The sequence below is a fragment of the Merops nubicus genome, unplaced genomic scaffold (assembly GCF_000691845.1).
Source record: "Merops nubicus isolate BGI_N331 unplaced genomic scaffold, ASM69184v1 scaffold18836, whole genome shotgun sequence".
Taxonomy (NCBI): Eukaryota; Metazoa; Chordata; class Aves; order Coraciiformes; family Meropidae; genus Merops; species Merops nubicus.
The window spans coordinates 46,189-66,764 of NW_008615825.1; the positions used below are offsets into that span (position 1 = coordinate 46,189).

The 20,576-nt window shown below is 41.5% G+C and overlaps 1 protein-coding gene across 1 annotated transcript in view; it reads left to right on the forward strand.

The window, feature by feature from the left end:
* LOC103775219 (coiled-coil-helix-coiled-coil-helix domain-containing protein 6A, mitochondrial-like) overlaps positions 1-20,576 on the forward strand; it is a gene marked incomplete at both ends in the record, with an annotated part of 72,384 nt that overhangs the window by 44,212 nt on the left and 7,596 nt on the right. The window contains one exon of the mRNA XM_008942662.1: positions 12,248-12,318. Coding sequence (XP_008940910.1) covers positions 12,248-12,318 — 71 coding nt within the window. The remainder of the gene's footprint in view (positions 1-12,247; positions 12,319-20,576) is intronic.

Genomic DNA, 20,576 nt, shown 5'->3' on the forward strand with positions numbered 1-20,576 from the left:
TACTGCGGTGTAGTTGTATCTTAGCACCACTACATTGTCCTGCTGTCGTAAATGCCAGTGCTCTCTTATTTCCCTGTAAATTGCCAGCCAGTGTACAATTAATTTTTAGCCCTGTTATTGCAGTATTGGCTATTTTATGAAACTGAGGAGAGTTCACACGGTGAATTGATTAAATATGCTTCAGACCTTAGGCTGGAGTCTGTGTGTCTGCTGGGATTTGGATGATTGAAGCTTGTGCTTCTCCTGGGATATTCCAGATTTAGACTTAGTCTTGCAAATTGTCCCAGGTAGACAAAAGTTCCCTCCGTCTGTGTGGAATCCACTTGTATAAGACCTTGACTTTGGGGAATCTGAGATTTCTGTTTCAGCCTACAGTGCTGCTTCCACATGTGGCAGGAAAAAAGGTGTCACTACTGTGTCTTAAAAATAAAGCTAAGGCCTGGGTGGATCTTGAAAATGTCCTTAAAATTGACTCTACCCTTACAGAATATGTTGTCATCATGTTAATGGAAAACAGGACTAATAAATACTCTGTAAATTGAGCAGACTCCACAGAACATCTCAGATTTGTGCTGAATTAAGTAGACCAGAGATCAGACTTTAAAAAGGGACTGCTCCATATTTACAGCGGCTGTACCTTCTGAAGTGAGTGTGTTTAGTAGCTTACTGTGGGTGTGTTAAAGACATGTTTCATGGCAGCCTAGGGCCATGTCTCTGAAGGTTTTCCCCATCTGCCAGTCATTTTAAAGAAACATAAATAAAAGAGCTACTCCGATTTCTTGAACATACAATGCACATTCCCAGACACCAGAGTGACTCAGAAGTAGCTTGTAAATAACATGTTTTAATGTTCTTAAATATGTGTGCACCATCAGGCTTGCCATGAGGTCTTGAGCCACTGCAAATGGTATTTGCTTCATCTGTCACAGAATCTCCTGATCCCAGGATGATGGGGTTTTGTTTGCTTTTTTGGGGGGTTAGCTGGAAGCTTGGCTCCATGTTCTGCTGTGCCAAGAATGATCCCAATCACAATTTACTATTCAGGATCTTTACTCTAATGAGGAATGCCTGGCTCAACCATTTGCAGTCCATCCCTGTCATAAATATGAAGTAATGACTAAATTTTTATTCTTTTTTTAATAAAAGCGCATCTCATACGCACTAGAACTGGCTGGGAGTCAAACCCTGACAAATGTGGAGAGGAGAGTTTTGTCCTGGTATGTATTCACTAGTGGCATAGCCATCAGATAGAAGATGCTGGCCTGTGCCTGGGGCAGTGACAACAACGAATGGCCACAGGGCCAGAAAAGGCTGAGAGGCCACTTGGTCAGTGCCAGTCTCCAAGGGGCCACAGAGGAGGGAGCAAGAGGTGGGAGGAGGAAATGTGGGAGCTGAGATGAAACCCTAAGCCTCTGACTTGAGAAGGCTTGTAATAATTAGGTTATTTTACGAGAAGAGCTAGCTTTTCTTTTCCTTCCTAATTATTGCATTTCAGGTCTTTTCATAAGAAAAAAGGCTTAAATCCTTCTTCCTTGTCCTTCCTCATTCTTCTGAACAAAAGCCAAATTTTTGCTTATATAATTTCAAGCTGCAAAGTTGCTGTGAGCCTGCATGCCTAGGTCAATCAAGGAGTGCCTGGATTTATTTTTTTTCCCTCTAGAGATGTCTTATGTTGTATTGGACAGTATACAGAAATAATCTGATTTACCCTGACATGATGCAAGCCTTGAACTGACTGGACTGTGGTTCTTTAAAAGGAGAAGACGACTCATACAGGCATGTAAAAATGCTGTATTGTGTCCCTGGGCATGTATATGAATTTTTAAGCCTTTTTTCTTAATAGTTACGTATACCACAACATTTGCTTTGGCTGTTTAGGGAATTAAGTGTAGCACACAAGACTTTTCACCTTTAGGTCATTTGTTGAGGTACGGTTTCTGTTAGCAGCAACAAAGAGCCATTACTTCCTGATGGCTAATCACTCATTTGTGTGGCCCTGAGGTAGCTCACAGGCAAGGGTTTGTTGCAGGAGGAACAAAAATCAGCATAATTCTGTCCTAGTTGTTGATTTCTATGATGGGCAAAGGGCATCTTGGTGAGGAACAAGGAGTTTGTCCTTGCTGGATGAGAACAGGGCAGTGCTGGGTTATGATTTTGCTGTGTATTCACCTGTTCTGGGGAGGGAGGATTTGGTTCCTGGTCTGTAGGGTTCGTGATGTTTGTTTGGGGTTTGTTTTTTTTTTTTTTTTTCCCCTCCTGTTGTTCCCCAGCAGAAGTATAGTTCTGTCCTTTCCTTTTGTTCCTGCTGTCTGATCTCTGAGCCCAAGCTGTCCCCAGTAGAAGGGCTGGGAATTTTTGTTCTGTTTTGTCCAGTAGATATAGGTGAAAACCTCATAGTGTTTTCATGAGTCTGGGGAAAAAAACCCACTTAAAACACTGTTTCCCAAAGTCTTTTCTTGTTAGGAAGTTTATCAGCTGTAGCAACAGACCCTTGATAATTACAGTGCTTATACCAAAATATTTATTTTGGAGCTTGAAGCCTTTTATATCTTCCTCATTTAGTCTCAATATCAAGGTCTGTTATTGTTTGTGTGTAGTAGTCCTTACTGTTAGAGACAGTGTTTAGAGATTATATTTGAGAGTATGTTTAGCTTCCATCTACAGGTGTATGGCACACCAAACGTGACTCTGTTTATGTTCCAGAGATGCCTTGGCAGCAAGGCTTTATGATTTTTTTCTGGTTTAATGTTAATAATTACTTATTCCTGTTATTCTGTAACAGGCTAAAAGAGAGAAATGCCTTATTCTTTTTCTTCTGCCTGGATTCTGTAGTGAAAGTACCAGACTAAGCTGGAGGTGACCAAAACCTGCTGAAGGCAGTGGGTGACCTCATGCACCAGAGCTGTCACAGTCATTGACTGTGAAGGAGTGGTCTCTGCCAGAGTATGGGAATGAAGCATTTGTGTGGCTGCCTCTGCTCTCTGTAGGTGTTTGATTTTCATGTTCATATTTATGTCTCAATAGCCCCACTGTAAGTCTCAATGCCTTGCTCCACCTGAATGGTGGTCTGTGGTCCTTCTGGGCTTGTCTTTGGAGACTTCACAAGCTTTTTGCCAGCTACAGAGATGTCTCTTCAATGCCTTGTCCTCTTCAGAGGAGTCAAAACTGCTCTATGAAAACCCGTGTGAAAGAGAAGATGACTGAAAGCAGAGAGAATGGACTGTCAAATGATGGGAAGGAAATTGCTTACAAATATTTTCTGATTTCTTTCTTATCCCTTTTGCCATCCCTTCTCCTTCGTTCTCCTTGGCTTCTTTATCTTAGATAAACATAATATTTATTTTATGTCTCCTGTGTGTAGAATTTAGATCCATTTTGAATAGCAAAATAAATATAAAAAGATACTAGTGTTCTTTTCTCTGGCATAACTGATGCCCCGCGGGGAGAACTGGAGGTTAGATGACAGTGGTGTTGCAAAGGCAGGCCAAAGGAATCTGTATTAATCCATTTTCTTTTTCTTTTTATCAGTGTTTTATATTTACATTCACTTTTTAAGTAATAATCAATACTTCTTGGTAGAAATACCCTATATAATTTTTTTGCCAGCTGTAAAATAGATGCACCGTTCCTTTACAACATTTGTCCAAGTATTGCTAATAAAGGGGAATGACATCAAGTTATCTGTGTAAAACTGCTGTTGAGCTATGGAGCTGAGAACTTTTTCCAGGTATTCATTAATGAGGTTTCTAGCTCACTGGAAGATATGTGAACATTGTCCTCATTCAAACAAGAAAAGCCTAATGCTTAAGGTTAGTATTTTCCAGAATAATTTTTGTTACTTCACTTTTTGATTGTTCAGGAACAGTATATTTCTTCAGATGTGCTGATTACCCACTGCTTGAGCTTGCAGGTTTGAATAATGAGCTCCTGAGCATCTCCAGACAGAGCCGTGAGCCAGTGGGCACTTGTGAAAGTGTGGATTTGCCTGTGTCGTTAGCTGTGTACAGTGACCTGTGAAGTCCTAGCGGTCTTTTTTTGGCTATAATCATTAAAGCAGCCTCTCCTAGAGGATAAAATGGGAAGAGGAGCTGCAAGCATAGTGAGAGAACCCTGACTGAAAATACAAATATCTTCAGAAAATGCTCTGGGAATAATAATAACAAAGAAAAAGTACAGTGGCAAAATAAATTGCTGCTGATATAATTTTTCTTCCTCTCCCAAGTTTGCCTCTAGTGTGGCAGTTTTTCTCCCTTCAATAAATAAATGCAAAGACGAGAATCGCTGCCAAAACCTGTCACATTTCTGGAACTTTCAGCCCCCGATTATTCACATTAAGCCTCCCCCCCCAGCAGTACTGTATTCTGAATATGTACACCCACCATTCTGTCAGATCTGTGCAGTCTGCGTCTGGTTCATCTTCTGTGTCTTTGATGTGCTCCATAACGTAGGCAAAGAGAGGTCTGATAGTCTCTCTAAAAACCTGACAGTTTGTGTGACAATCTGTCCACGAATCCACAGGCTCCTTGTCAACCAAATGAGCCTTTGAATATCGGAGGGTTTCGGAACAGTGCTTGCAGCATTGCCTGTGTGCTAAGGGGAGAGTACACCAGGCTTCCTTGTAACCTGAGAGATGCCTGCCTTTTCCTTAATCATTCCAGGGACATCTCATCATTGCTTGTTGGCTGGTTCTCAGCCCTGCACATGTCGGGGTTATTTAGCAGAGCTTGATTTACTGGAAACTGCACATGAAGAATAATTTGCAATTGGGGGTAGAAGAAGAACCCTGGGAGGGGGTGGAACTTGCAGGCTTTGGTATACTTCTGCTTTTGGTGTTTGTTTTTTTTTTTTTGTTTGTTTGTTTGTTTCTTGTAGTGACTCTTCCTTGCAGTTCCCTTCACCGAGGCAAGTGCCTGGTTATGATGATTTTTCTTTGGTGTTCTCCAGTCCTCTTGCACATCTTGCTGCCTTGGGTCCCTCCTGTACTGGTTTCTTCTGCTAGGAATCCAAGGAACTGCATTCCTTAGCTACCTGTTGTGGAAAAAGATGGGATCATGAATATAATTTGGATTTTTAAAACTGGGACAGGAACTGTTAACTGGGCCAGCTGCTGCAGTTTATAAATGGGGTTTAGGGATATTCTCAGCAGAGGAAGCCGGGAGTTTTAGCTGCAGTGTGCCCGTCCGAGGTGGTGGGAGTTCTGTCGGAGGCTCTGTCAAATACCAGCTTTGGCATGATGGCATCAAACCTTAGCTATAATGTTCCTCCCTTCCTAAAATAAGCTCCTGTGATGGCTCTGACAGAGGAATGTACATAGTATTTTTTAAAATGTATGACAAGTACTTGATGACTGCCAATTTTCTGGGTTTTTTTAGTGTGGTGTTTTTTTTCCCCCCCTCTGAATTGCTGGTCAGCCTCCTAGTGAAACTTCCAGCTGCATACCTTGGCACTCTTGATATTCTGGCAACTCCCTTCTTTCCCTCTTCTCCCCTTCCCTTAGCACTGATTCCCTGCACTCCTGCAACCCTTTTGGATAGTGCCCAGTTGTTGGAGGCAGCATCTTTTGATATGGGAGTTGATCCTGGCTGTGTGACAGGTCAGCTGACAGGACTCGGGTATCCCTGTGGGGCTGGTGGTGCAGCTGCCCAGCCCAGGTGCAGGATTTGGTGGGCATCACTGTGCCCTCGAAGTCCTGGGTGCTGTGTTATTTGTGCAGCTCAGCCAGGTGACGGACTTCTCAGAAGCAGTTGCTGAAAATCCTTGATGTTTAATCAATGCCTGGGAAGCCTGTTTACCTGCTCTTGTCAGGTATAATTGATTTGGGCATTTACTGTGAATTCCTCACCTAAGACATCTCGCTCCTATATTAAACTTCCAGCTGGGAGAGTGGGGCGATATTCTCCTACCACAGTTTTAGGGTTAATCTGGGCCTTTCACATTGCTGTTGCTGTCTTTGTCAGAAACCCTGGGTTGCCTGCTGGCATTTCATGGCCTTTCTCTTTGAAGGTGCTTTTATTTTACAGAGTTTATGTATAAATAATTACTAATGCTTTATTTGGAGTCTTTCAGAATGGTGTGCTTTAAAGCAGCCTCATGTAAACACAGTGTTTAATTCTTTCTGGGTTTCTTCTGCTCCTTCTTCCCCGTTTTAATTGCCTCTGAATAATTTCTTTGTTGTTGTCTGTCTTTCTGACTTGAAGATAACATGAGCCTTTTCTGCATATTTCCAGTGAGGTCCTTGGAGCTCTTTGGAGAAGTTCCTAATACCATCTTTCTGTGGGGTACCTGTTTTAATTGGACTCTTCCCAGGGTACCTTCACAGACACAGTCTGACTCTGGCATGAGATCTCAGTCTGGGTCTGTAAACCCGTTTTCACCCAGATGGAGCATCTCAGTGTGGGACCTGATTCTGGGAAGTCCTGGGGTGTGTAGCTTTGTTTGGTTCACTGTGTGCTTCGGGGGCTGTAGCTTAACCTTTTTGTGCCTAGCTTGTTATCCATAGGATAAATCCAGCTGTGGTCCTTCTCTCCAGCTCTGCCTCCCTCAAGTTTTGTGGAGATTGGTATTTTGTGGGATTTTATCTTTAAGAAGCTGTCTAGATATGCTACAGAATTAATGTTTGGCTTTCAACTCTGGATAATATTGAAGTCATGAGAAGATCTGTTCAAACAGAAATATACTTCTGCCCATGACTACTTTAACTTGCCTGTTTTGTTACTGTGGACATTGCTCTTTTTCTGTCTTCTCTGAATCTTAATCCAAAATTTATGATCTCACAGCTTATTGCCGAAGGAAAGAATAGAATGACACAAATTCAACGCTCTCATTTCATTATTAGTCTCAGCGGGAGGAGTGGATGAACCCACACATGAACAGCAAACAACAGAGCTGTGTTTAGAAGTTGGCTTTGGCTGAAAAAGATCTTTTTTCCATATCAGCAAGCTGTTTGTAGTTGCTTGCATCTTTCCTCTGTTACCTTTTGAGAAGAAAAAAAAAATAATTCGATTTGCGTAAAAACCATTTAACCCTTGGCTTCTGTGCTCTCATGATATGCTTTCTGTGCATATTTCTTTTCCTTGTTTATTGGCCTCTCTGTCTGTGCACTTGTGTCTGTGCACTTGTGCTTGACAGGAAGGAGAAAATGTGAATGATCTCTTTTTAGCTAACTGCTAGCTGATACCAACAAACGGGCTGAATAGGAACTCGAGAGGGCTCAGGAGGTGAAGAGATTGCTTCTTGCGCTGTGTCCTGCAATTCCCATACTCCCTGGTTCAGACCAAAGTTGATAGCAGTGATTGATTGTGTCGGTTGATTTTAACAGACCCAAACTGTTGTTCAGTGAACAGATCGGTTCAGCTCATCTGCCTCCGTACCTGCGGGAGGGGTGCAGGTACACGGGGTAATTTTTCCAATCTGGTAGGGTCCATTTGCATGAGCCTTCTGAGCCATGAGAATCGACGAGGGGATTTGTAGCACGGGAGCGGCGCGGTGCCCGAGTGCCCCTCGGCTCCCGTGGGCGCTGCTGTGAGCAGGGGCGCGTCCCGAAGCCTGCCCCCACCCAGGCTGTTCCTGCAGCTTCCCGCTGTTCCAGCAGCTGTGCCCAGGGCGCGCCTCTGCTCCCTGTCCCCACACGCCGGCGGGCGGGCGACAGTCGCGCCCGTTTATCAGGATGGTGAGAGCTCTTGTTTCTGGCCTCAGAGGCAGCTGGAAGCAGGAATTTGAATGTCTCCCAGTTGACACTTGATACATGAGAAGTAACGTCTGCTTGCCTTTCCGCTTTCTCTCCCAAATCTGCTGGGTTTCCTGCTCGTGGGGCATACTGCGTATTCCCCCGCCACGTGGCACCGTCTCTCCTGCTCCTTTCAGCTTGAGTGGGGCTTGTGGTGGGAAGCCTGCTGGAAGCTGCTGAGTGTGGACATCAGGAGAGAGGAGGGAAGCAACGTGTCTGTCGGGTGCGAGGCAGATTGTACCATCTAATCCCCCGGCTGTCGTCTGCAGCATTTGTCAAGGCCTCCGCTGGCCTGCTCCATTTCATCAGAGGTATCACTTGCATTCATCTAGGCTGGCAGCATTTCAACAGCTGTTAATCCTCTTTGTATCGTTAAACACTGTGACCACTGACAAGCTTCTATACTCTGAGGCGTCAAAATATCTCAAGATAGCTGTGGTGATGGTGTCTGAGTTTTTTGTTTAATCGAAACACCTTCTGATCTACTGACCCAGACTGAACCCGATGGAGAAATCCATGTCCCACTGTCAGCTTTTTGCTGTCGCTGCTTGACGTTCACTAAGAATTTTTCCTAAAATCTTATTAATTTCTAAGTTCCTCATGCTCTCATTGCTTGGTTTTCTGTTTTACATGTTACCACAAGTAGTGCATGTTTCACTGAAGTTGTAAGGAATGTGGTTTAATGTCAATGTGAAAATGAGCTGGCAGGGCTTTCTTTTTATGCTTCAGTTGCTTTCCCTCCTGAAATAACCCTGAGAACTCCATCTTCTCTATATTGTTTTCTTACTTTCTTTGCTATACGTTGTGTAAAGGGCCTTAGCAGTGTAGCGAGGTGGAGTAGTGAGTGCTGGAGTTTCTTTGCATGCTTGCAGCCAAGGACGAATGCTGAATTAAAACTACTCCAAATTTAGCTCTGAGTTTGAGAATTGATTACCTTTGGAAGGGGATTTTTTTTTTAGTGCAAAAGTGTTTTGGGAAGAATGGGGAGCAAGGGTATAGCAGCAAATCTGTTGTAGAAAAGCAGCAGGGTAAAGGAAAGTGGTTCTATTGGTCTTTATGCTCTGGTTATGTATTTCTGTAACTTCTCGGTGTTTTTATTTGCTACAGACCATCATTTAATAGCAGGGGAAAATTTTTCAAACTAACATTTCTTTGTTTAGTTTGTTTGTCCTCTCTGGAGAGCTCTCTCCCCATATGACAAAGCTCTGATGTTCTGAAGTTGGGTCCCCTAAGGCTCAGCTTTATTGAGAGAAGTGAAACATTTTAGATGGTTCATTCATTCTTTCTGTGCCTCTTGTTATTTGAGCCCTTATGGTGTCCTTTGGTCATATTTTTAAACGTATTTCTGCAACTAAGGCTGCCAGAAGCTTTATTTAATAATAGTTGAGGTCTCATGTTCAACGTTTTCTTAGTGAGCTGCCATTTTATCTCCAGCATCAAGTACTGTAAGAGTAAATTAAAAGCAGCATTGATGTCTTGTAATTTTGTGTTGAGTGTTTTCTTATTCACTGTGCAACCTAATACTGTTTTATGATGCTGAAGGACTTCCCTAAGACAATGAGCAGCTCAGACTTTGTTTCAAGTACAAATACCCCACCTTGATCCTTCTGAATAGCCATCGTGTGTGGGCAGCTCTGCTGAAGTCACTGGAAGTGCATAGGTGGTTCCTGGCATGGTTCCTCATTTGCAACCTTATTATAAAGTCCCAGATTTTTGTAGGCTGTGGGAACATTATCCCCTGCCATAGTGTGGTAGGTAAAATACTGAAAATGAATCAGGTCTTGCATCTGAAGTCATATAAATGAGGATACTTGGAGAGTTATTTTCTGTAAGTAGAAGCCCCAAATCACAGAACCTGCTGTGACTGCCCATGCTGAAAGGCTGGTCTATTGCTCATGGAGCCCATTTGTTCCTCGTTTAGTGTTTAGGACAAAAATGAATTTGACTTTCCCAAGGTAGGAAAGGGCCTAGAGGCAAAGGAAAACCTGTTTAACAAGTCTGCTTGTTGAACGAACCCAGCTTTAAACAGCGAAAATCTGTTCTTACTTGGGGAAGCATTTAAAGGTTCAGATTCATAGCACTGGAAATACTGCTTCATTGATTTTTAGGGGTTTTGAGGTGGAGAGGGAAGAAGGTGGCGGAGTGGTTTGATCCAAAGACAAGAGGCCTGGTTGGATCACATGCAAAGATGTTTCCTTTTCATTTTTAAAACACAGCAGCTTTCATCTTCAGGTTGAAGGTCTGCTGTGCCCCTCCTTGATCTTCACATCGTGCCGTGTGCCTTGTGGTTTCTTTGAGGCCGGGTCTCTCCTTTCCCTCACTGAGATTCTTGCCTCTCCATTCAGCTTAGCACTTGCCTGCTTTTATCAGTTTTAGGATCCAGAGCTATTTCAAACTGGTTTCTTTCTCCACTGTTTTTGTCAGTGCTCGTAGATGATGTTGAAGATGAGGCTGACCGTAGTACTGGGCAGTTGAACGCTCTCTAATAAACTAGGCAAGGTTGTGCCACAACCACTTTAATCTACAGTGCAACCAGCAAATGACTCTGTTGGCTATTTTTCCTTTCTATAGGTGGGTTAAATGCCAGCCTCATGCTGGGTCTCACGTACAACATATTTGTTCCTGTTTTCCTCTCCTGCTGCTGTTTCACTGCAGAATGCTGCAGGCTAATAGTATCTGACGGGGCTACTTCCTATTGCCTGAAAAATGTTTAATTTTACTACCTTGCTTTCTCTCTTTCCCAGTTTCTCTCATTTTGATCTTTCAAATCCAGTCCCTTTGAGAAATCAGACAGTATGAAATATGAAAATTGCTTGAGTAGTAATTGGAGAAATGGTGAGACTTATGAAGCCCATGGAGATAGCGCTTACATCTACTTATTCACATTATTTAATTTTTAATGGCAAATTTAATTAATGAAGCACAGGTCTTGTGGTTTCATGTGTGAATAAGTAACAGCAGGGAGCTGAAAGTCATGAGGTCTGTTTACAGGGTGGAGAAAAAGGCTCCATTAAAAGCTGAACTTTTCATTATAGGAAGGAGAAAAATGGGTTTAATAGCATAGAAGTTTGACCATTATGTAACAAGTAAATGAAAACATTTAAGAACAATTTGCTGGCAAAATGTGTTTTGAAGTCGTTGCTCTTCCATGATTTCTCAGTTTAAGTCTGTCTCCTAGGTCAAAGTTTGAAAAATCAAAGTCTGTTCTGTGTTTTTTTCGGTATGTGACATAAATTCAGGCACCAGAGATAAAACGCTTAAATGTAACACCTTGAAGCCTAGGCTCTGAAAACCTGTATAAGCCTTCCAATTAGCTAAGCTTCACACAACTTCAGTGATACAGGCAGCTGTTATCCCTCGCTTGCAGATGGAAAATGGTGACTCGCCCATGATTGCACAAGTGGCAGAACTGCTAATAGAACTTGAGTTATATCTGTCCTTTCCTTTTTCTAACCACTGAACAATATGTGTCGTCTCATCATGCGCAGGACCACAGCTGCATTTATGGGAAAATAAATGAAGAAGGGTAAGAATAGTAGTCTATATAAAATGACCAAATTTGGGGAGAGATGAGATAGCAGCTAGAACCAGCCCTAAATGAATAGCTGTCCTTGCTTTCAATACCATTTTGTCACTTTTTTGACTGATTATTGCATATTTTCTGCATGTGCCTTTTCAGACTAAGGGCCTTGCAGATGAACTTTGAGTGAGGTAATTGCAACTATTTCAGTATATAGTCCAGAGGCTTTGCCTAAAGCAGCTTTATCAGCAGTTTAATGACACAAGACCTTGCAGTGAAATTGCTGGGGGTGCACAGCCGTTCCCTTCTGCTGCTTGTGCTTGGGAGGCTTGTAACTGCAGCTGAGAAGAGGAATTCGTCCTCCGTGTTCAGCACTGAGCAGTTGTGAACTAAAACTCTTTTCTATGCAAGCTCAGGAGAATTTAATGCAAACCTCTTAAGCCCTGCAGCAAGACACTCCAGACTCTGGCAGCGCCTTAACTGATACCTGATACGCCTCCCTGTGTTGTTAAAAGGGAAACAGCCTGCATAATTTTCTTTTAAAGAATAAGTAACATAAGTAGAAGCACTGTAATGTAAAATGGATTTTCCAGTGCTATCGGCCAATTTTGATACTTGCATGTCAGTAACTTACAAGACCCTTCACAGCAATTAATGGAAAAAAAGAGAACAAAACACAACCTGCCTAAGAATAACTTGGTGCTGGAAACACCTTGTTTTTGTGGTTACATGGAATAATCAAAGCTGACTGTTGGTTGTCAGCGACCTTTTACCCTATTTCCCTTCACAAAGGTGAAGCGCAGAATGGGGGACGTGTTGTAGCCTTGATACATTTTGCTGAAAAGAAGATGAACTTTTAAGCATTTTTTTGCGTGTTCTTTGAACTGAATATGCTGTTTGTTGTTGGAAATCATTATTAATTATAGAAGATAACTTTGTGACGGGGTGAGATCTGAGAACCCTTTAATTTGTAGAGCTGACCGTTATATTCTTTGTTTCAGAATGCTGAGATCTACAAGCTGACATCGGAGCAGTACCAGGAGGCAGCCACCAAGGCAGAGGAGTTGATAAAGTGAGGAGCCATTTTTGTTGTTTTCAGCAGTTCCAGTTGCATTTCATAACGCTCTGTGTGTAGGCTCTGGATATTCCTGTAACCAGAATGTGAAGTTACCTCCTGTCAGGTATTTAGGGGTCTGAGGAGTTGTAAGCTCACATCCTCTTTCTGTGCCAAACTTGGCAGAGTTTACTATAAAGTTGTTAGATCTTGTGAGGGACAATGAGGAAATTTCACATTAAATAGGAATATTTATAAGACAATGTTTTATCTGTTCAAACTTTGACCTGATGCATTTAAACCCTCCCACTGCAGCACTGGGCTAGTGCATGAGAGTAGGCAGAATGGCACTGCTTCTGAAGTTTTCATTGTCCAGGGAAAAAGAAGGTAAGCAGGCTAACTCTTAACCCTATAAATTTCAATCAAAATAGTAATTATTATGGATGCTTTCCTAGAATGGGTGAAGTGATTTTCCTGGCCATTTTTTATTTGCCTTGGCACAGTAAGCAGACCTTTAATGCTGTCTTCTTACCTTGAGCATATTTAGTGTCTAAATTCCACTTGTATTTTCCTGGAGTGCTATATAGCTTATTGTTCCACATGCACTAACACCTGTCCAAGAAAAAAAAAATATTTTCTGTAATTCTTTAATATTGATGAGTCCAAAGCAATTACACTGTCAAGAGCAGCACTCGGATCTCAGTTGGGTAAACAGTTGGCCAACATGCAGTAAACCAGAGTAGCAACATATGCAGTCCAGTTGGGTCCAGTCCAGACTGTATGATACTTAATTGCATAAATAGATAATATAGTAGTGATGAATATGTTAGTGGGGTGTGCAGTATATTGTGCTATCTTTATTTAAAATTATGTTTGGCTGCTTTGGCAGCCACCATAACCTGTTGTAATTTCACATTTTTGTTTGGACAGTCAAGCAGTAAGTTGCTAAAGAAGCCAAAATAAGGCAGCTAACACATTGTGTGCATTTTCATGCAGTTTTCCATAGTAGAATTCTAAATTCTGTTTTTATATATTATTTACTTGGTAGGATATGAAGTTCTGAAGGTCTTTGGTCAGGTCAGTCTTTTCTTGGATTTGCTTCTGCAGATGTGCAATCAGTTTTTTAGAACACATATAGAATGATTTATCCTTGTGACTTCGTAAAGCAAGAGATTGGGATCTTAGCTTATGTTATTTACTGGTTGTTACAGACTGTAACTATCCTATGTTTTATGGTAGTCTTAAGTTTAATTCCTAAGGTTTAAGTTTCATTTAGTGTCTTGTGTTTCTTGTGGAGATGAACACTGGTAATGTAGGAAACTCAGGAATGCAACTATTTCTCATAAAAGTTAGTGGCTGAGACCAACTCAAATGCCAAGGACTCTTTTCTTTCAGGATTCAGAAACTGTGTTTATGATCTGTTAAGGGTTCCTCCCCATTTTCTTTGAGCCTTTATCATCTGCCAGTCCCTGGCTTCTGGCCTTGTTGTCTGATACTTTTCTGTTTGATGACAATATTAACTTGAGCCATCATAAAGGAATAGATTCCTTAGATTGTCTTCCTTGCAGATGAAAGAGACACCCTCCCTAATGTGAATTTTGTGTGAAAACAGTGTGGTTGGGGGATGCCTTGAGCAGGGACAAGCTATGTGGCAATAGTGAAAGAGGGAGAAGGTGAACATCATATTTTCTATTCCCCTTCTGTGGAAACTGCCAGCAACAGCCAGGATTGCACTGAGCTGCGTGTTGGAGTGCACGATCTGGGATGGATCATGACCTTTGATAGTTGTACATATGGGAAGAGTCGTTGCATTGCCCCACCAGCCTGCAGCATGCATGTCTCGTTCAGCAGCATGCAGTGATCCTTCTTGGGGTTGTTGCCTTAGTGTACAACACACTGTGTACACACTCTTGAAGAGTACATGTGCCTCAAGTGAGGGTCATGGTAAGACTGGGAAAGGGTCAGGGGAACTTCCTTTGTACATTGGCATTCATGCTTAATTGGTAGGACTTGAAGCCTACATTTGTGAGATTCTCTTGGACATTCTACAGTCGAATCTTTTTACGGCCTCTTTATAGTGATAAATTACAAGATCCTGTGACACCAGTGGAAAGAACAGTTCGCTCATCGTGTTTTGCACTTTCTTATTAGACATACAAGCACAGTGAGTGCTGAGATAGGTAAGACTGATTTAAGCAGATCTAACACCTTGGTTGGCAGGACTAAACTGACACTCTAGCAAAATTACATGAACTGGAATATAGCCAAAGTATGACTGCACCACAGGTCTGCCTGCTTCCTGTGCTGGACTGCAGCAGCCCCCATAACAGAAGGAATCCAGGAGTGGCACTTCCTCCATCTGTGGAGGAGAGTGCACCTCCTTCCTATGGTGCTTCATCCTTAGCTTATGTCACCCCTGTTTCACTGAGCTTTTTACCCTGCCTCTGACACTTGTGCCTTGTGAGACCAGTCTACCCTGTATTTGTTGTCATCAGCACAGCTGATGGAGGAAGAGGGGAACAGAGCTGGGGCTGTTTCCGTAATGAGTACCCTGGCTTTTGTAGTCCATGATGATGCAAAGCTAAGAAATACCTGAAACAAACCCCCAGTGTCTTATTGGCATTTATTGACTTTTGTAATTCTGTTACGAACACCTACAGCTCTGCACAAGAGGTCAAGAGTTGCAGGGACTATCTCCTCTTCTTAGTGATTATCAATTATTGCAAGACTTAGGAATATTGTGCAAGCTTTCCATCAGTGACCCTTCACAGTATGCCTGGGATGTAGGCAGGTAAGCCTCCACATCTCCCTTTGTATAGAAACAGAAGTGAAGAACTTAGTGCTGAGCTTCCTATTAAATCACCGACAGAGTCATTAGCTCTTGGTTTCGTCTCTACCTAGGACACTAGGCTTGATACTTGCATAGTCTGACTTGTCCAATGGACTGTTCCTCATCTCTCTACCTAACCCCAACCTTCTTTTGTCTCTGTTTCTCGTACCACTGTGTCTTCTTCTTTGTTCTGGGTTTTGTCCAACCTGTTTCTTTCTCCCAGAAAAAAGATCCTAGCAACAAGAAATCACTGAGCACAGCTTTCAGCACCTTAGGCAACTTGCCCTTGTTGCTTACATGCTGTGGTGAATTGGACAGTTGCCACAGACATATTGTCTCAATGATGTTATAATTGGTGTATTATTATTTTACTCTTTTGTTAACCAACAGAATTAAAGTCTGGGGACCTACAACTTTTTCCCCCCCTTCTTTCCCCTGTTTAGCAAACTGTGCACATCAGTAGCCACCCACAAAGGAAGCGGCGTGTAAATAAAAAGCCAGTGCTCCCCACCCTTCACTTCGTTCCACATCCTTTTCTCAGTGTTCATAGAGCCATGACTTAGACTGGGTTTAGAGAAGAAAACTTGCTAATCCCCTCCCTGCTACAGAGAATAAAACAGCATTTCATTCCAAGCTCTATTAATGCACTCGCTCTGGGGATAAAGCAGCACTCCCGAAAGGCAGTGGCCAAATTTTTTCTGTTGCGTTGTCTTTGTCTTCTTTTGAGTGTTACATTTAGATTAGCTTCCGAGGATTAAATGTTATTACAGTCCCTGAATCTGTTAAGGGGAAGGAAAAAACCCATCAGTAAAGAGGTTAGGGCTTAGTGCAGGCACTCTAGATTTATCCTCAAAATGCTGTTTTTAAAAATTTATTTTCTTTTGTGAAGATTGTCTTATCAAGTTTTTTATTTTTGTAGTTGTTAAATTTGGATGCAAGAATTGGCTTGAGGGGGGTGTGTGACTCTACAAGGTAAAGCTGCAGGAGTAGGGTGAGGGGATTAGGAAGCTGTTAAAAGATAAAATTGTTCTGAAGCCGAGTTTCACTTGGAGAGCTCCTTACAGTTTGCAGAACTGTTTCTGAAGCTGCTTACTGATGGCTGTGTTGCTTTGCATGTTGTGCTGAGAGGACCTCCTATGCTTTGCACTGTTATCGAGGAGCACATAAAGAATGTTGGTATCTTATCCTGATAGAGATCAGCCTTGAATCCAAAGCAGCTTTCCAATGGAGAAACTGCCAAAGAGATTTACTCCATATGGGACTTAGTATCTAAGAGTTCCATTTAATGGTCCTAAGATCTTTAAACTTAATGGACATGAGTATTTAAGGTGATTACGTTAGAGAACTTGGCATGTAGTAAGTATCCTCCTGTGCTAAGCGTGGAGCAGAGAACCACACTGATGCAGTGGGGGCAGGGGGAGAAAGTTCATAGATAGATTGTCTGCTGGGAACAGGGAAATTATGGCTTGCTTTCAGTACTCATGGAAATGAAGGTTTTATTGAATTGAAAAAAAAATTTATGAGGCTGATGGCCCGTCAAAATGGCAATGCTTAACTGGAACCTAGAATAGCTACCTTTTTTTTTTTAATTATTTTTTTTTCTCAGTTGTGTAGATCTGTAAAGTTTATAAGATAGTTACGTGTTGATACTTGAGTTTTTTAATCATGCAATCTACTCTGAGGCCTTGGCTATTTGAATAGGCTGTGCCTGGGAGTCAAGCTCTGAAATAGTTACTGTGTGGGCAGTCATGAAGGCCAAGGAGAAGGGTAAAGACATCATAGTTTTCAAACAAAATTGCTCTGGGATTTCTCCTATCATTAGATTAGATAAATGATTAATTCAGTGTTGAAATGAAGAGCCTCTGCAACAGGGATTTAAGAGTTTTCAGGAATAAAAGACTGATTACTGCTGGGAGCTCATCCCCAGCCTTATCTCAGCATAGTGCTTTTGTGCCCTGCAACGATGACACCTTTGCAAAAAAGTGGTTTGGCTCCATTCCAGTCTTGTTCTTCCCTCAGTGCTTGGTTTGTGTTGGTTGTTCCTAATTCTGACTGTGCTGAGTCTGTTTCACGTGATCTTTAAATAAAGACATGAGTTATTAGTCAAAGCTTTGCTGTTTCTCACATTTGTAAACTTTCTCTTGGTAGGAAATTGTAATATTGCTGTAAAAGACTATAAGACATGAGTTTCCCCAAAGTTGTTTCAAAAGAAGGTAAGAGTAGATGGGTCAGTTTTGACTTTGTGTCCTTGTACATGGAGTGAATTTTACTGAAAGGAAAACTTTCTGATCATTTTGAATTTCTCTTTGCAAAGATTTTTCTGTGTGAATTCTGGAAGTCCTGTTGTTAGGCAACTGTTTGTACCAGTGCATTAATTTCCAAGCAAGGTATGTCCCCCTACTACTTTAGGAATATGATATGAGACAATGGAAGTCAAATATGTGTAATGGATTTGTGTAAATGTTCAAGTTGGGACAGATTTGAACCAAATATTAGCTCTTGAAAAATTATTAGATTGCATGCTTTATCCAAGCTGTCAAATATTCTTTTTGACGTTTGGTTCTTGGGGTTTACTAAGATTCCAGTTCTAAATAAGACTTTCCTTTTGCCCAGTTAGTAAAATGATATTCTAATCTAGTGTTCACAGTATCATCTTTTCACTCATGCATGATGAGGGATGACTAATAAATCAGTCCAATGAACTGAGATTGCAGTTCTGTTAGTGCTGAAGAATCGGTGTAAAATATTAATATATCTTTTCAAAATTGCAAGAACACTTCTTCAAAGGTACATTGGTATAACTTGGGAATTTATAAAAGAAGACCTGAATAGCAAAGACTGGATTAGCAAAGGAAGAGGTGCCAAAGACTCCATGTAGTCTATTAGGGATGTTTCTGTTGCTATTGATTTTTATGGGGGAAGCACTTGTATTCTGTAGTAATGTTGCCATTATAAAACCCTTAGATCAGGGCTTGTTGGCAAGCCAAATCCAGATTGTTTTCAAAAGCATGGATATTTGTGCAGCTGTTAAAACAAACCTCAAAAATGCTTTGTGCATCAGAGTATGTGAAATATTTCAGTTCAAAGCTCTTTATCATGGAGAATGAAGCGAAAATAGAAGCAAATCTCTGCCCTCAGATTGGGAATTACACGTTCCACTGCATACCATGGTGGAAACAAGGTTTCTCCAGGTTTCATAGTATTTTATCTATTTAGATGTAGTCGCAAGTCCATATGTGCATCCAGAACTTCTTGTGTGTTTGGACTCCTATCCCCTCAGCTTAAGTTGAGAAAAGTATCATGAATGCTAATTAATGACCCAGCTCATCTTATTCCTGAACTTCCAGCGTGTGTTGTATAGTGTGCTGGTGGTAGTGGCATGAGGTTGATTTGTAGAGGATTGAGGTTAAAGTTGTCTAGGGAAGCTTTCCAAAAAGAGTGGTGAATTAAAGATGTCAGAAGCAATAATGCCTGAGAAACCACTTGTTACCAGTGAATTAATGACTTGTTTGTTAATTAGTAGCCTGAGGCAAAGTTGAGGTAACACTCCTAATAATCTGGTCATTAATTCTGTAACAACTGATTTCAAGGGCAGTGCTGCTATTTTGAACACTAATTGTATTCCTGATTCTGGATTATATGTGCTGTGCAAAATGTCTTTACTTACTGTTCAGTCAGTGTCCTGCTGGAGTGATGGAAGGATGACAGGAGAGACCAAAGGCAAGAACCATTGGGGGAAATTTGAGGAGAGAAATATTTTCTTCTGTAGGTCAGAGCTTCTGTATTTCCACCTTCCGAGGAAATAAGGGCTGTGTCAGGATGGCTGTGGACACCTTCCCTCATGGTGATCCATCTGCACAGTAGGTGGTATTTCATGACGTTGGCTTGATGAGAGATTGAGATCCTTTCCTCACTTACAAAGAAGAAACATATCTGCTATCAGACCAGGCTTTGACTTTATTTTATTGTTTATTTATCTTGTGTGATTTTGACAGTTCATGAAGTTACTCTGATAAAATAGTTTTCTAGGCTATGGGATCCTGTCAGCTTTTGGAGTCTCAAGATGATATGATACTCAGCCTACTGTGAGAGGACCTTGCTCAGGTTGGTTCTTCCTTCCAATTCTTTTCCTTGTTACTCCTGAAACTGTCTCCTGCCTGAGACATACACATTCCACATCAACCAGAGTCATAACTAATTTGGCCCAAAAAAATAGTGTTTGGAAGACAAAAGCACTGAACTCAAAAAATGTTCAGGGATGAATATTGCTTCTTTGGAGAGAACTTTTCAGTGTTGTGCTGCTCCTGAGTACCCCTAAAACAGAGTGATGGAGCAGCCTTAGGTAGGCACGGGTCTCATTAACTCATCCCGAGATATTTCATGTACTCTTCTTCAAATGTAAAACCATATTATCTAAACTAGTTGTTTTTTTTTTTTCAATTCTCTGACTTCTTGAAATAATAATATGTTTTTAAAAACAAAAAAGAAGGGGGGGGAAAAAAAATCACAATCACCCCCCCCTAAGACTTCAAGGCTTCGTGTGTGTTCTTTGAAAGCATCGTTATTGATGTTCTTTGGGGGATGAGTAGCTGCTTAATGGGGAGCTTGCTGAGTCAGTACTCAGCAAATTGCACAGCACAGTAAAAGAGGGCACTGTGGTTTTGAAGACTGGAGTATGTAGGCAGAAGTGAGGGGATTTTTTTTTAATAAGGTGGATGTTTAGCTTCAGATCCCACCTGAACTTTAATGCTGGCAGCTTCATTCTCCTTTCAAAATTTGTTTCTGCACATTTAGCAGTGTATGTCATTCTGTCAGTGCAGAATATACTAATGGACTCATTTTTGTCCACCACTGATACCCCTTTGTGTAGTCTGGTGTAAACTGTAGGGACCTAGTACAGTGCTTAGTGGCATTTTGGAAAAGTAACTGCAGTTCAAATGAGTGGTCAGGGTTTTCTTTTAAAAAGAACATTTCGTTAGCAGTCTGACATCATTACAAGATCATCTCACAGAGCAAAAATTTACTGAACCTGTCTGTCCCTCAGGTCTTGTAGTTATATGGAATCAGCATATCACATCTTCAGTTACTTTCTTTAGAATACTTTTTGAGGAGAGGTTTAATAGACAAACAAAGAATATAGGCTAAGCATTCTCCCAGCAGACAGTTCCTCAGCTAACCCCAAGAAATTATAGCACTACCACAACCCATATATTCTAAGGGCCAGTGCTGCATGCATTCCCTTCCTGACCTGAGATCTTAACCAGTTTTTAGACTATTTTTTTTTTATCTGAAGAAAGAAAATCCCTATTTGGGTCACTTGTTGGGCTGTGCATTGTTTTCAGATTCAGTTATTGCTTACTATATTGCTTTTCTGCCTTGTGGGAGCTGAGCCAGCTTCCTTTCTGATTTGGAGAACTCCTTCCAGCAACAAGATTCTGAGTCATTC